Genomic DNA, 16,247 nt, shown 5'->3' with positions numbered 1-16,247 from the left:
TGGTGCGACCAAATATCATTTGGTGCGACCACTGCAGACTGTTTTCCATGATAGATGTCCTAGATTGGCAGTTTATATTAAATTTGACGGTTTATATACAAAAAGTACTTTCATTTAGTATCATTTGGAATAGATTTTTATGCAATTTGGGATATATATATTTTTTATTTCAGACGGTTTATGTTTACTCTTTGTACAATATGAGAAAAATGCCAAAATAAATTGAGCATGTAATTTCAGTTTAGTAATTATGCATTTATTAGTAATGTATTAGCCTATTTACATTTACATTTATTCATTTAGCAGATGCTTTTATCCAAAGCGACTTACTAATAAGAACAATATAAGCAGTGAAACTAACAGAGGACAACAATATGCAAGTGCTATGACCCTTCTCAGTTTAATCTAACGCAGTACATGTCTTTAAAAAAAAAAAAAATTTGAAGAGAAGGTGTTAGTATTACTGGATCAAGTGCTGGCGAAAAAGATGCATTTTCAGTTTCTTTAAAAAATGAGCATGAACTCATCAGCTCTGGTTGAGTTATGCAGATCATTCCTCCAGCAGGGAACAGACCAGGAGAAGGTCCGAGACAGAGATTTTGTGCCTCTTTGAGATGGCACCACAAGACGACGTTCTCTTGCAGAACACAAGTTTCTGGATGGCACATAAGTCTGAGATAATGAGTTAGGTAAAAGGGAGCAGAGCCAGTGTTCTCAAACGTCAGTGACTTGAATTTGATGCAAGCGGCAACTAAAATAAATATTTATTTATTCAAAACTATTTTAATCTATTTTACCAGATGCCACTGCCAAGCAAATACAAATTTCTGACCCTGCAAGAGCGGAGTACCTTGCTAAGAGAAGATTTAAATATTATTAGTGTTTAAAATAGCTGTATATAGCTGAAAACTAGGTTGCTGCTTGAAGAGGTGTTAGTGAGACCAGCAGGGGGCACTCACCCTGTGGTCTGTGTGGGTCCTAACGCCCCAGTAGAGTGATGGGGACATTATATTGTCAAAGAGCACCGTCCTTCGGATGAGACCTTAATCCGAGGTCCTAACTCTCTGTGGTCACAAAAAAAAAAAACAGGATGTCTTTCGAAAGAGAAACACCAGCATCTTGGCCAAATTTGCCCAGTGGCCTCTGTCCATCATGGCCTCCTAATCATCCCTATATAATATGCAATGGCTTCATCACTCTTGTCTCCTCTCCACCAGTAAGCTGGTGTGTGATGGGCGTTCTGGGACAATAAATTTGGCACAATATGGCTGCCGTCGCATTATCCAGGTGGATGCTGAACATTGGTGATGGCAGCCAATGTTCCAATGTCCCAGTGTCCCAATGTTCCAATGTCCCTGCCCCCCCACCCCACCCCACCCCCCTTAACCTTTCAGCGGCAAACTATTACGAGTCACATTATCATGGAGTTATTGTGTAACTGGGTTCAAAGAAGAACTGTTGGCATCTCTTGATGTACTTTTGACACATTCTGTCCACAGGTGATAGTGCATGTTGTTCCTTTACTAAAGCAATGACATATTTTAACTGGGAGAGGTGACACATTCTACACACTAAAGGCCTCATCATCCCGAGACACACCTTTTGTGTGATAGTGATATTTTTCACATAAAACACAAGTGATATTGGGATATTGTACAAACAATTTGTAAAACATTTAAAGAACATTTTTATTAGAGGAATTAAACAGCCCCTTTGTTGCGTTCAGAGCATGTTATGAACCACAAGTTTTCTACACAGGCTTTTTATAAGGTTTATCCAATACAGTTGAGTCGACCACAGGTGCCACTAGACTGCAAGAGCAAATCTATACGGATACAATAAAGCTGATGCTCTCATGCTAAACCAACGAGACTCTCGCTGACTTCCCAAAGCTTTTTGGCAACTGCATCATCTCTGGCTTTAGCAGGAACGTTCTGCACTGCACAGCTAGAGAAGTAGCGTCCACTCAGGGGCTCAAGACCCTCTTGAAGTGCACAGTGAAGAGATGTCTGAGCTCCAGAATCCACATCCGTAAAGAAAAGCAGCACAATCGGTGCCATGAGCAACCGCCACCATAGAGTGCTGTGACGAACGATGTCCGTTTTAATGATCCCTATAATAAATAAATCAGCGTTAACTGCATATGACCTCTGATACTTGATCAAGTACTGCTTTTCAGAGAATAAAGAACATCTACTGACCTGGATGGAGACTGTAGCAGGTGACATTTGTGCCTTTGAGTCTCTTGGCCAGCTCGTGTATAAAGAGGTTATTGCAGAGTTTGCTGTGACTGTACAACTTCACTAAGTACAATCCTGATTTTCCTAAACACAAATCTTTATGAGTGTTGATGCAGTTGAAGTCAATTTTCCCCCACGAATAGGTCATTGAAGACACAGTCACAACTCTGCTGGGGCCGCACTCTTTTAACCGCTCCAACAGCAGGATGGTTAACAGGAAGTGACCGAGGTGATTGACACCAAATATCATTCCAAAGCCATCCTCAGTCTTGCCAGCCATCACAAGTCCTACAAACACAGAAAAGAACTGCAAATTTGCAAAGATGCAAATAAACCCGATGCAAATTTTGAATTAGTTGAAACTTCAAGAAACTAATTGTAACAATGCATAAAATAAAATTGCATATATTTGAGAGCTATACCTGCATTGTTGATAAGAATGTCTAATCTGGATTCTTTCCTGAGAAAGTTTTCGACAAAAGACCTCACAGACTTCAGACTGGCCAGATCCAAGTGCATATACACCACCTCTTTGTTTCCTGTTTCCTGTGTTCCAAATCATTGCACAACAATACAGCTTTAAATGATGGCAATGAAATGTTAATTCAGCAAATTTATATAACAGAATGACAGATTTAATAATAATAATACGTTTTATTTATAAAGCGCCTTTCCAAGCTCAAGGTCTCTGTACAAGAAGATAACAAAAACACAGCATCAAGCATTAGTACAAATATACAGTAACAAAACAGCAGAACACTAAACAAAGGAGGGTTGGAAATACTGTAAGAAAAGAAAGATTTTCATGGAGATTTGAGGATATAATAGAAGTGTCATGAAGAGTTAGAGGAAGAGAATTCCAGAGTTTCAGAGCCACTGAATGATCTTCCACTCATTGTTGAAAGACGAAAACGATTTAAAGTAAGCAGTTTTAAGTCAAATGACCGGAGATAGCGAGGGGGTGAATAATAGTGCAGAAGTGCAGATAAATAATTGGGAGCAAGTCCATGAAGAATTTTATACTGAATGCAGACAGGAACAGGTAACCAATTTAGATTATACAGCAATATGATCAGATTTCTTGACTTCATTGTTGACATGGCAGCAGAATTCTGAACACATTGTAGTCTAGTCATTGTTTTACCACAGGCAGGCCAATAAGAAGTGAGTTACAGTAGACGAGACCAGAGGTTATCAAAGCATGAATTAGAGTTTCAGAATTTTTAGTGCCGAGAGAAGGTCGCAGTCGTATATATTCTCTATATTGCGAAGGTGGTAGAATGCATTCTTGGTAACGGAACTTATATGAGATTGAAATGTAAGAGTCGAATCAAATGTTACACACAGATTTTAACTATATGAGAAAGAATTAATGTGGCCACATCAATAGATAAACTTAGTTCAGACTTTTTTTTAAAAGGGATAGTGGACCAAAAACAATAACCTCAGTTTTATCATTATTACATTTTAGGAAGTTGCTAGGTAACCAGATTTTAATGTTCGCAATACAATAAGTCCAGAGGAAGAGCAGAGACGGAGCGAACTGATATGTAAATTAGCTGAGACCATGACTATGGATAATGTGACCAAGATGTAACAAATAAATATTGAACAGAAGTGGTCCAAGAACAGAGCCTTTATGGACACCTTGAGAGAGAGAACACATAGACGATTTGAAGTTAAGGACAGTAATAAAAAAAATTGTCTGTCATTGAGATATGATATAAACTAAGATAAAGCACTACCCCTGATGCCGATATCTGATAGCCGAGAGGTAAGTATGTGATGAGATACAGTGTCAAAAGCTGCTAAGTCAAGCATGATGAGAACAGTAAGACAACCATAATCAGCAGATATTAAGAGGTCATTAGTAATTTTCACCAATGCGGTTTCAGTGCTGTGGCCTGACCAAAAGCCAGATTGATAGGGATCAAGAAGATTGTTAGCATAGAGATGAGCTTGTAAACGCAACTACTTTTTCAAGCAGCTTGGAAACGAAAGGAAGATTAGATGTAGGTCTGAAATTATTCACAGCAGAAGAGCCCTGGTTTCTTTAAAACAGGAGTGACCGCAGCCGTTTTTAATGATAGCGGGACACACCCGGAAAAAATAGAAAGCAGTTGATCGAATGAGCAATAGGAGATGAAAATGAGATGCAGTTTTTAAGAAGTGAGGTAGGTGCTGGATCTAACTGACAAGTAGATAAGCAATTAGGCCACTAACATAGGATGGGCTGGTGAGAGTAAGCTAGAGAGGATGAGCTTCATGGGCCAAGGTTAGGACTGTTAAAGTATCTAAATGTTAACCGGGCATTTTATATGGTGCTCTCTAGAAACTGCTACTCAAGCATTATAAAACGACGTCGTCACGTGCTTCCCGTTTCTTTACTGAGGGCTGATCAGATAGGCCAATCACAGCCGTTTGTGATAATTGAATAACGATTATATATACTTCATATAATAATATTTGAATCATTATTTTATTATTCTAGTGCTGCGGGGTTGCATCTGCATATAAAATACCAATTAATCAATTTTTTTTTTAAATATCAACATTTTGTATACAAATGTCTAATGAAACAAGACGAGTCCTGAGATTTAAACGCAGCTGAGTAGTGACCCACCCTAATGGAACTTTTATTTTGTATCTTATTAGAAACGGTCCTTAGTTATCCTACAGTTGCATAACGACAATACAGTTACAAACAGTTGATGGTCCCACTCCCTCTCTCTCACTCTCTGGATGTCTGTGACGGCAGCCTGAGCTCTGCTTTCATCCCTGCAGGCTAGAATCACACGAGCTCCTCTTCTCGCCAGATCCAGCGCGGTGGCTTTGCCGATACCCGAGTTTGCTCCTGGAAATAAACCAGCTCAAATGTCAATCATATCTGTTCAGTTGCTTAACTTGCTTATCACGAACGCCTGTGTGTGGAGTGTGAACCGTCAGTGCACTAGCTCAGCTGCACTAGGGCTGGGCAAAAAAAAAAAGATTTTTCGATTAATCGTTTTTTAAAATGTGGTCGATTCAAAATCGATTCTCAAAGGCCAAAAATCTTATTCATTTCGATGTATTCATCTATAACCCAAAAGCCAGTATTAGCTCACTGTTCATAGGCTTGCAGCCTCCATGTTACAGCTAATGCTGTGAGATTATATGTTAGTTTTCTCTAATAAACTGATCCTGATTGATCAAGACTGTTCTGACTTGTCCAATTTTCAGCATCAATTTTTCATCTTGCATCAAAATCCTGTCTATTCATTGTATGCATTTGAAGTTGGGTTGTAATGAACCCAAGTTTCCCAAAAATAAAAAGAGTTTAATATAGCTACAGGTTTGTGGCTCTTAATTTCTTTTTATTAATTAACCACTGTTCACCGTTTTTTTATTATTATAAATATAGGATTTGTATTAAATCTATATTCATTGAGTCGAATCGGGAATCGAAATCGAATTTAAAATCGAAATTGAATCGAGAATCGAATCGAATTTAGAGCTTGCGAATCGAAATCGAATCGGAACATCTGAATCGATATACCCAGCCCTATGTAACACGACTAAAATGTGTTTACGAAAAGCGTAAAATCCACAAAATATGTTTTAAAACAACTAATGATTAAAATGAAGACATTCGTAACTTTTTAAGGACAATAAACAAACACCCTAAAACCGAAACACGTACCAGTCACGACAACCGTCTTCCCGTGCAGTTTGGCTGTACTTTTACATTTTGGCAGTTGCAGCACCGTCAGGCACAGCAACAGGTAAAACCCCACGAGTCCTCCGCAGATAAGCAGAAAAGTAAACATGTTCAAAAGAACAGAGCAATGACGGCTATAGTTGCTTATGAAATAGCTCGGTTTCCTCTAGTCTGAAACACGAAGACGTGCTGCTGAAGCCAATAATATAGCACTACTTCTGCTGCTCTTATTTACTTCACACTGAAATTGCATCTGGAAACTGAAGCTATTTGGCTGCCATATATACTTCACTCAGGCCAGAGCCTGATAAACCAGTCCAGGCTTTCTCTGCATGCCCTTGCCATGGCTTTCACCGGACCGGTTTGCGTGTGCTCAAGCAAATAAAATGATAAAAGATTTTAATGCCAGGCTGTTTTATCAGTATATCTCATCATGTTTTGTTAACGACTGGATGCTATATAGGGATGGTAAAATAACATTATTACAAAAAAATGTGTAGCTGAGTACCACATTAAATTTGTAGTATTGACCAGCAGCCATATCAGTATCACCCTATAGCCCTAGACTGGTTGTCCACTGAAGCTAAGCCTGGTTAGTACCAGGATGGGAGACTTCCTGGGAAAACTAGGTTCCTGCTGGAAGAGTGTTAGTGAGACCAGGAGGGGGCGCTCACCCTGTGGTCTGTGTGGGTCCTAACGCCCCAGCACTGTCAAAGAGCACCGTCCTTCGGAAGAGATGTTAATCCGAGGTCCTAACTCTCTGTGGTCACAAAAAAAATCCCAGGATGTCTTTCGAAAGAGTAGGGGTGTAACACCAGCATCTTGGCCAAATTTGCCCAGTGGCCTCTGTCCATCATGGCCTCCTAATCATCCCTATATACTCATTGGCTTCATAACTCTGTCTCCTCTCCACCAATAAGCTGGTGTGTGATGGGCGTTCTGGCACAATATGGCTGCCGTCGCATCATCCAGGTGGATGCTGAACATTGGTCATGGTTGAGGAGGATGGTTGTTAGTTTATATAAATTATATGGAAAAAAAATAAAAAAAAGTTAAAATATTTCTGGAACCAAGGCCGCTGTAAAAGTGCCCTCAAATTGTTTGTAATTGGTGCAGAACGACCGATATATAGGGATGGAAAAATAACATTATTATTACTAAAAATGTGTAGCTGAGTACATTCAATTTGTAGTAGTTATTGGCCAGCAGCCATATCAGTATCACTCTATAGCAGGGGTGTAGGTTTGATTTTGAGATTGGTGGGGACATCCCCAGAAGTGGAGGAATCAGGAAATTAATAGGATGTATTAAGGTTTTTAGTCTATAATGACCTTAACAATACGTTAATACGTAAATTCATTAATTCTGTAATGTTACAGATAACTAATAAAGACAAGGAGGCAGTTTAACAGAGACTTAACTTTACTCTGTTCATAGTGCAATACTATCTTGTTCCTTGCTTTTTGAAGGAGCCAAACACATGTCTGTATCTTTACATGATACACATGATATAGTTCACCCAAAAAATGAAAATCATTTACTCACCCTCAAACTGTTTCAATCCTGTATGAATTTCTTTCTTCTGCTGAACACAAAATATGATATTTTGAAGAATGTCGATAACCATACAGTTGATGAACTCATTGACTTCCATAGAAGGAAAAAACCTTTCTATGGAAGTCAATGGCTACCATCAACGGTTTGGTTATCGACATTCTTCAAAATATCTTCTTTTGTTCAGCAGACAAAAGAAACTGGTTTGAAACAACTTGAGAGTGACTAAATGATGACAGAATTTATTTTTTAAATTAAGTGAACTAACCCTTTAACAGAAATTAACTCTTGGCATATTTGTTTCACATCAATACTGTCCAGTTTGTCCTGTTGGACATGGCACTGCATCAATACTGTCAAGTGTCACTTGTGACCATTGCTCTGAGCCATGTTTTCAGTGTTCTAAGAGCACTGAAACTTCTTTCAGTCCAGCTGATGAGACTGGGATGATTTGATCAAACAAGCCTCTCATTTCAACAAGACCAAGCCTTCAACAGCCCAAGCAAGGTTATTTTTTCATGTTTTATGGGGACTTTCCATAGACAAAGATTTTTATACTCTACAAATTGTGTATTCTACCCCCCTAGACTAACCTTACCTATCACAAAAAACGTTCTGCATTTTCACACTTTAAAAAAACATCACTTAGTCTGATTTATAAGCTGTTTTCCCTAATAAAAAAATCCACAAGGACAAGGATCTCGTATATTGCCATCTTTGTGGGGACATTTTGTCCCTATAATTGCACACAAACTCATTCTCACTCATTCTCATTCTCTCTCTCTCTCTCTCTCTCTCTCTCTCTCTCTCTCTCTCTCTCTCTCTCTCTCTCTCTCACACACACACACACACACAGACAACAGTGGTTATATATATTAATTATATTACATTTTTGATCGAAATTATTGCTGGGGACAAATCAGTGTCACTGGATATTGGTAGGGACACGTCCCTACTAAATTCTACGCCCCTGCCCTATAGCCCAAGACTGGGTGCCCACTGAAGCTAAGCCTGGGTTGTACCTGGATGGGAGACTTCCTGGGAAAACTAGGTTGCTGATGGAAGAGGTGTTAGTGAGACCAGGAGGGGGCGATCACCCTGTGGTCTGTGTGGGTCCTAACGCCCCAGTAGAGTGATGGGGACACTACTGTCAAAGAGCACCGTCCTTCGGATGAGATGTTAATCCGAGGTCCTAACTCTCTGTGGTCACAAAAAAAAATCCCAGGATGTCTTTCGAAAGAGTAGGGGTGTAACACCAGCATCTTGGCCAAATTTGCCCAGTGGCCTCTGTCCATCATGGCCTCCTAATCATCCATATAGACCCTTTGCAAACACGTGACCACGACCACGCCATGATGGACGGCAAAATATCTGGACGCACAGGCTAAACAGTATAGACGAGCGGGAAATTTGATTAGTTTTAAACAGTATTAAAAAGATACCACTAAACTTCATGGCTTCTTCTATTGAAGACGTTACAGTGCCGTTATCGGTAGAGGTAGGGCATCTGGTGGGTGCTCACAAAGAGCGGAATTTGGAGAAGTTGGAGATAGCAGGATTGGATACCGACCCTTACCTTCTTCCTCCCTCAGTTTTCACGGACCTCATTAAATCGCCGAGTCTGCCCGACTTCAGCCCACACGATTTGTACCACTATGTGGTAAACGGGGTATCCCCATACACTGGTTCTGATCTTAAAGCGTTTAAAAGTCTGGATGCTTACCAGTTCTTTGTAGCTGGCTGGGTTACAGGTACGCGATGCTACGCTAACGGCGGGGGGAGGTACCTCATAATGGTAAAGGTAAGACTTCAATCGATGGTTTCTTTTTTATTAACATCTATTCTTTAAGTGAAGATTTATATAACACGTAACTTAGCCTATGATTTTAGAGGACATGGTCGGCCGTGGCTTTTTAATGACGCCTGGACGCATCCCAGGTCTGGGAAGTACCGTCATTAATTATCGATCACACGTTAATCCATGCAGTAAATCACGGAGTGTCTGTAATCAGTAGTAACCACATAATTGTAACATCTAGCCATCTTCTTATCTGTGATTATATTCGCTGTAGACTATGTTAAGATTCTACCAGTTACAAACACATACTCGTTTGGCTTGCCGTCCGTCTACAGAATAGCTCTTCCGACGTCCATCATGGCGTTCAGAATTCGTGCGAGTAGAGCGTGACGTCACGTGCAAAGGGTCTATATACTCATTGGCTTCATAACTCTGTCTCCTCTCCACCAATAAGCTGGTGTGTGATGGGCGTTCTGGCACAATATGGCTGCCGTCGCATCATCCAGGTGGATGCTGAACATTGGTGATGGTTGAGGAGACCCCCCCCCGCTATATATAAAAGCGATATATAAATGTAAATAATAATTATTATTGGTAAAATTGAAGAAAATGCTTGAAAGTTGTTTGATATCTTAATAAAGGTGACATAACCATTCAGCGGCAAACTATTATGAGTCACATTATCATTGAGTTATTGTGTAACTGGGTTGGAAGAAGAACTGTTGGCATCTCTTGATGTACGTTTGACACATTCTGTCCACAGGTAATAATAATAATAATAATAATAATAATAGTGCATGTTGTTCCTTTACTAAAGCAATAACATTTTAACTGGGAGAGGTGACACATTCTACACACTAAAGGCCTCATCATCCCGAGACACACCTTTTGTGTGAAAGGTCTTTACTCTGGTATGACACAGCCACAGGATTTATGTAGTGGTAACTTTTTCACATAAAATACAAGTGATATTGGGATATTGTACAAACAATTTGTAAAACATTCAAAGAACAAATATTTATAGAGGAATTAAACTAAATTAAGGGGCTCTTTGTTGCGTTCAGAGCATGTTATGAACCACAAGTCTTCTACACAGGCTTTTTATAAGGTTTATGCAATACAGTTGAGTCGACCACAGGTGCCACTAGACTGTGCAAGAGCAAATCTATACGGATACAATAAAGCTGATGCTCTCATGCTAAACCAACGAGACTCTCGCTGACTTCCCAAAGCTTTTTGGCAGCTGCATCATCTCTGGCTTTAGCAGGAACATTCTGCACTGCACAGCTAGAGAAGTAGCGTCCACTCAGGGGCTCAAGACCCTCTTGAAGTGCACAGTGAAGAGATGTCTGAGCTCCAGAATCCACATCCGTAAAGAAAAGCAGCAAAATCGGTGCCATGAGCAACCGCCACCATAGAGTGCTGTGACGATTGATGTCCGTTTTAATGGCCCCTATAATAAATAAATCAGCGTTAACTGCATATGACCTCTGATACTTTATCAAGTACTGCTTTTCAGAGAATAAAGAACATCTACTGACCTGGATGGAGACTGTAGCAGGTGACATTTGTGCCTTTGAGTCTCTTGGCCAGCTCGTGTGTAAAGAGGTTATTGCAAAGTTTGCTGTGACCGTACAACTTCAGTAAGTCCAACGCTGAATTTCCTAAACCCAAATCTTTATGAGTGTTGATGCAGTTGAAGTCAATTTTCCCCCACCAGTGGGCCATTGAAGACACAGTCACAACTCTGCTGGGGCCGCACTCTTTTAACCGCTCCAACAGCAGGATGGTTAACAGGAAGTGACCGAGGTGATTGACACCAAAGATCATTCCAAAGCCATCCTCAGTCTTGCCAGCTATTACAAGTCCTACAAACACAGAAAAAAAATAAGGCTTTTAAACCTGATGCAAATTTTGAATTAGTTGATACTTCAGGAAACTAATTGTAACAATGCATAAAATAAAATTGCATATATTTGAGAGCTACCTGCATTGTTGATAAGAATGTCTAATCTGGATTCTTTCTTGAGAAAGTTTTCGGGAAAAGACCTCACAGACTTCAGACTGGCCAGATCCAAGTGCATATACACCACCTCTTTGTTTCCTGTTTCCTGTGTTCCAAATCATTGCACAACAATACAGCTTTAAATGATGGCAATGAAATGTTAATTCAGCAAATTTATATAACAGAATCACAGATTTAATAATAATGATACGTTTTATTTATAAAGCGCCTTTCCAAGCTCAAGGTCTCTGTACAAGAAGATAACAAAAACACAGCATCAAGCATTAGAACAAATATACAGTAACAAAACAGCAGAACACTAAACAGAGGAGGGTTGGAAATACTGTAAGAAAAGAAAGGTTTTCATGGAGATTTGAATGAGGATATAATAGAAGTGTCATGAAGAGTTAGAGAAAGAGAATTCCAGAGTTTCGGAGCCACTGAATGATCTTCCACTCATTGTTGAAAGACGAAAACGATTTAAAGTAAGCAGTTTTAAGTCAGATGACCGGAGATAGCGAGGGGGTGAATAATAGTGCAGAAGTGCAGATAAATAATTGGGAGCAAGTCCATGAAGACATTTAAAAGTTAACAAGAGAATTTTATACTGACTGCGGACAGGAACAGGTAACCAATTTAGATTATACAGCAATATGATCAGATTTCTTGACTTCATTGTTGACTCTGGCAGCAGAATTCTGAACACATTGTAGTCATTGTTTTACCACAGGCAGGCCAATAAGAAGCGAGTTACAGTAGACGAGACCAGAGGTTATCAAAGCAAGCATGAATTAAGGTGGTAGAATGCATTCTTGGTAACGGAACTTATATGAGATTGAAATGTAAGAGTCGAATCAAATGTTACACACAGATTTTTAACAATATGAGAAAGAATTAATGTGGCCACATCAATAGATAAACTTAGTTCAGACTTTTTTTTTAAAGGGATGGTGGACCAAAAACAATAACCTCAGTTTTATCATTATTACATTTTAGGAAGTTGCTATGTAACCAGATTTTAATGTTCGCAATACAATAAGTCCAGAGGAAGAGCAGAGATGGAGCGAACTGATATGTAAATTAGCTGAGACCATGACTATGGATAATGTGAGGTAAGAAATAAATATTGAACAGAAGTGGTCCAAGAACAGAGCCTTGAGGGACACCTTGAGAGAGAGAACACATAGAAGATTTGAAGTTATGGACAGTAATAAAAAAATTGAGATATGATATAAACTAAGATAAAGCACTACCCGTGATGCCGATATCTGATAGCCGAGAGGTAAGTATGTGATGAGATACAGTGTCAAAAGCTGCTAAGTCAAGCATGATGAGAACAGTAAGACAACCAGAATCAGCAGATAGTATATAGAGGTAATTAGTCATTTTCACAAATGCGGTTTCAGTGCTGTGGCCTGACCAAAAGCCAGATTGATAGGGCTTATTAGCATATTAGCAGATTATTAGCATAGAGATGAGCTTGTAACCGCGAGGCAACTACTTTTCAAGCAGCTTAGAAACGAAAGGAAGATTAGATTGTCTGAAATTATTCACAGCAGAAGAATCTAGCCCTTGTTTCTTTAAAACAGGAGTGACCGAAGCCGTTTTTAATGATAGCGGGACACACCCGGAAAAAAAAGAACAGTTGATCGAATGAGCAATAGGAGATGAAAATGAGATTTTAAGAAGTGAGGTGCTGGACCTAACTGACAAGTAGATAAGCAATTAGGCCACTAACAGAGGATGGTGAGAGTAAAGCTAGAGAGGATGTGCTCTATGGGCCAAGGTGAGGACCAGTTAGAGGAAACTTCTGATGAGATTGATGAAAATATTTCATAAATAGATTTTATTTTTTTTAAAGTGGAGGAAGCAGTTGAAGAGGTCAATTGAGCCATAAGATGTGTCGAAGAGTTAATATAAGTTTGGTAATAGTTGAAAATAATGTCTTAGGTCTACCTTTACCAGTGTTTATTACGGAGGAGTAGTATGTGTGGCATTAAGATCAGACTTGTATTTCAGCTGGTGAGCACTGAAATCTTGATATATACAGTCAGGTCCATAAATATTGGGACATCAACACAATTCTAATCTTTTTGGCTCTATACACCACCACAATGGATTTTAAATGAAACGAACAAGATGTGCTTTAACTGCAGACTTCCAGCTTTAATTTGAGGGTATTTACATCAAAATCAGGTGAACGGTGTAGGAATTACAATAGTTTGTATATGTGCCTCCCACTTTTTAAGGGACTAAAAGTAATGGGACAATTGGCTGCTCAGCTGTTCCATGGCCATGCTGTGTGTTATTCCCTCATTATCCCATTTACAAGGAGCAGATAAAAGGTCCAGAGTTCATTTCAAGTGTGCTATTTGCATTTGGAATCTGTTGCTGTCAACTCTCAATATGAGATCCAAAGAGCTGTCACTATCAGTGAAGCAAGCCATCATTAGGCTGAAAAAACAAAACAAACCCATCAGAGAGAGAGCAAAAACATTAGGTGTGTGAGCTCAGCAACACCAAAAGACGCGGAAGACCACGGAAAACATCTGTGGTGGATGACCGAAGAATTCTTTCCCTGGTAAAGAAAACACCCTTCACAACAGTTGGCCAGATCAAGAACACTCTCCAGGAGGTAGGTGTATGTGTGTTAAAGTCAACAATCAAGAGAAGACTTCACCAGAGTGAATACAGAGGGTTCACCACAAGATGTAAACCATTGGTGAGCCTCAAAAACAGGAAGGCCAGATTAGAGCTTGCCAAACAACATCTAAAAAAGCCTTCACAGTTCTGGAACAACAGCCTATGGACAGATGAGACAAAGATCAACTTGTACCAGAGTGATGGGAAGAGATATGGAGAAGGAAAGGAACTGCTCGTGATCCAAAGCATACCACCTCATTAGTGAAGCATGGTGGTGGTAGTGTCATGGCGTGGGGATGTGTGGCTGCCAATGGAACTGGTTCTCTTGTATTTATTGATGATATGACTGCTGACAAAAGCAGCAGGATGAATTCTGAAGTGTTTCGGACAATATTATCTGCTCATATTCAGCCAAATGCTTCAGAACTCATTGGACGGCGCTTCACAGTGCAGATGGACAATGACCTGAAGCATACTGCGAAAGCAACCAAAGAGATTTTTAAGGGAAAGAAGTGGAATGTTATGCAATGGCCAAGTCAATCACCTGACCTGAATCCAATTGAGCATGCATTTCACTTGCTGAAGACAAAACTGAAGGGAAAATGCCCCAAGAACAAGCAGGAACTGAAGACAGTTGCAGTAGAGGTCTGGCAGAGCATCACCAGGGATGAAACCCAGCGTCTGGTGATGTCTATGCGTTCCAGACATCAGGCTGTAATTGACTGCAAAGGATTTGCAACCAAGTATTAAAAAGTGAACGTTTGATTTATAATTGTTAATCTGTCCCATTACTTTTGGTCCCTTAAAAAGCGGGAGGCACATATACAAACTGTTGTAATTCCTACCGTTCACCTGATTTGGATGTAAATACTCTCAAATTAAAGCTGAAAGTCTGCAGTTCGTTTAATTTCAAATCCATTGTGGTGGTGTATAGAGCCAAAAAGATTAGAATTGTGTCGATGTCCCAATATTTATGGACCTGACTGTATAACATGTATGTGATATAGAAAAAAATAAAAAAGTTAAAATATGGAAAGGCCGCTGTAAAAGTGCCCTCAAATTGTTTGTAAGTGGTCCCGAACGACCGATTAAAAAAATTTTTTGGTATATTTTCCATTAAATAACTTACAGTATCTAAATGTTAACCTGGCGTTTTATATGGTGCTCTCTAGAAACAGCTACACAAGCATTATATAAACGACCGTTGTCGTTGTCACGTGCTTCCAGTTTCTTTACTTAGCGCTGATCAGATCAATATTGGCCAATCACAGCCGTTTATACACACACACTTCATATAATAATATTTGAATCATTGTTTTATTATTCTAGTGCTGCGGGGTTGCATCTGCATATAAAATACCAATTAATAGATTTTTTTTAAAATAGTTTTTGGAAGTATACAAATGTCTAATGAAACAAGACGAGTCCTGAGATTTAAACGCAGCTCAGTAGTGACCCACCCTAATGGAACTTTTATTTTGTATCTTATTAGAAACGGTCCTTAGTTATCCTACAGTTGCATACGACGACAATACAGTTACAAACAGTGGATGGTCCCTCTCTCTCACTCTCTGGATGTCTGTGACGGCAGCCTGAGCTCTGCTTTCATCCCTGCAGGCTAGAATCACACGAGCTCCTCTTCTCGCCAGATCCAGCGCGGTGGCTTTGCCGATACCCGTGTTTGCTCCTGGAAGTAAACCAGCTCAAATGTCAATCATATCTGATAGTGTGTGGAGTGTGAACCGTCAGTGCACTAGCTCAGCTGCACTTCTGCGTTGTGTAACACGAAAAGCGTAAAATCCACAAAATATGTTTTAAAACAACTAACTTAATGATTAAAAATGAAGACATTCGTAACTGTTTAAGGACAATAAACAAACGTCCTAAAACCGAAACACGTACCAGTCACGACCACCGTCTTCCCGTGCAGTTTGGCTGTACTTTTACATTTTGGCAGTTGCAGCACCGTCAGGCACAGCAACAGGTAAAACCCCACGAGTCCTCCGCAGATAAGCAGAATGGTAAACATGTTCAAAAGAACAGAGCAATAACGGCTATAGTTGCTTATGAAATAGCTCGGTTTCCTCTAGACTGAAACAGGAAGACGTGCTGCTGAAGCCAATCCCGCCCTCTTGGTCACATAACAGTGATAATATAATAACACTACTGTTCTGCTGCTCTTATTTACTTCACACTGAAATTGCATCTGGAGACTGAAGCTATTTGTTACACTGTCTGAGGAAACATGTGAGTGTTCCTTTCCCATGCAAAACTCACTACCAAACTGCTGCATGTCACAGTTGCCAAGTG

General features: G+C 39.7%; 2 protein-coding genes across 2 annotated transcripts; both read right to left on the bottom strand.

Moving 5' to 3' along the window:
• Window positions 1-243: 243 nt before the first annotated feature.
• On the bottom strand, window positions 244-6,222 carry LOC306991712 (dehydrogenase/reductase SDR family member 13-like). The gene is made up of 5 exons (XM_079599817.1): window positions 5,920-6,222; window positions 4,976-5,094; window positions 2,663-2,786; window positions 2,202-2,528; window positions 244-2,113 (listed from the first exon to the last, which is right to left on the bottom strand). Exons 1-5 carry the CDS (start codon window positions 6,044-6,046, stop codon window positions 1,854-1,856), a joined length of 957 nt encoding a protein of 318 aa, XP_079455943.1. The 5' UTR covers window positions 6,047-6,222; the 3' UTR covers window positions 244-1,853.
• Window positions 6,223-7,344: 1,122 nt separating this feature from the next.
• dhrs13a.1 (dehydrogenase/reductase (SDR family) member 13a, tandem duplicate 1) lies at window positions 7,345-16,170 on the bottom strand. Its single transcript, XM_079599815.1, has 5 exons — window positions 15,840-16,170; window positions 15,506-15,624; window positions 11,277-11,400; window positions 10,831-11,157; window positions 7,345-10,742 (listed from the first exon to the last, which is right to left on the bottom strand). Exons 1-5 carry the CDS (start codon window positions 15,964-15,966, stop codon window positions 10,483-10,485), a joined length of 957 nt encoding a protein of 318 aa, XP_079455941.1. The 5' UTR covers window positions 15,967-16,170; the 3' UTR covers window positions 7,345-10,482.
• Between the last annotated feature and the right edge of the window lie 77 nt (window positions 16,171-16,247).

Source organism: Phoxinus phoxinus (genome assembly GCF_949152265.1).
Source record: "Phoxinus phoxinus genome assembly, chromosome: 23".
Classification (NCBI taxonomy): Eukaryota; Metazoa; Chordata; class Actinopteri; order Cypriniformes; family Leuciscidae; genus Phoxinus; species Phoxinus phoxinus.
This window is presented reverse-complemented; position numbering and strand designations above follow the sequence as displayed.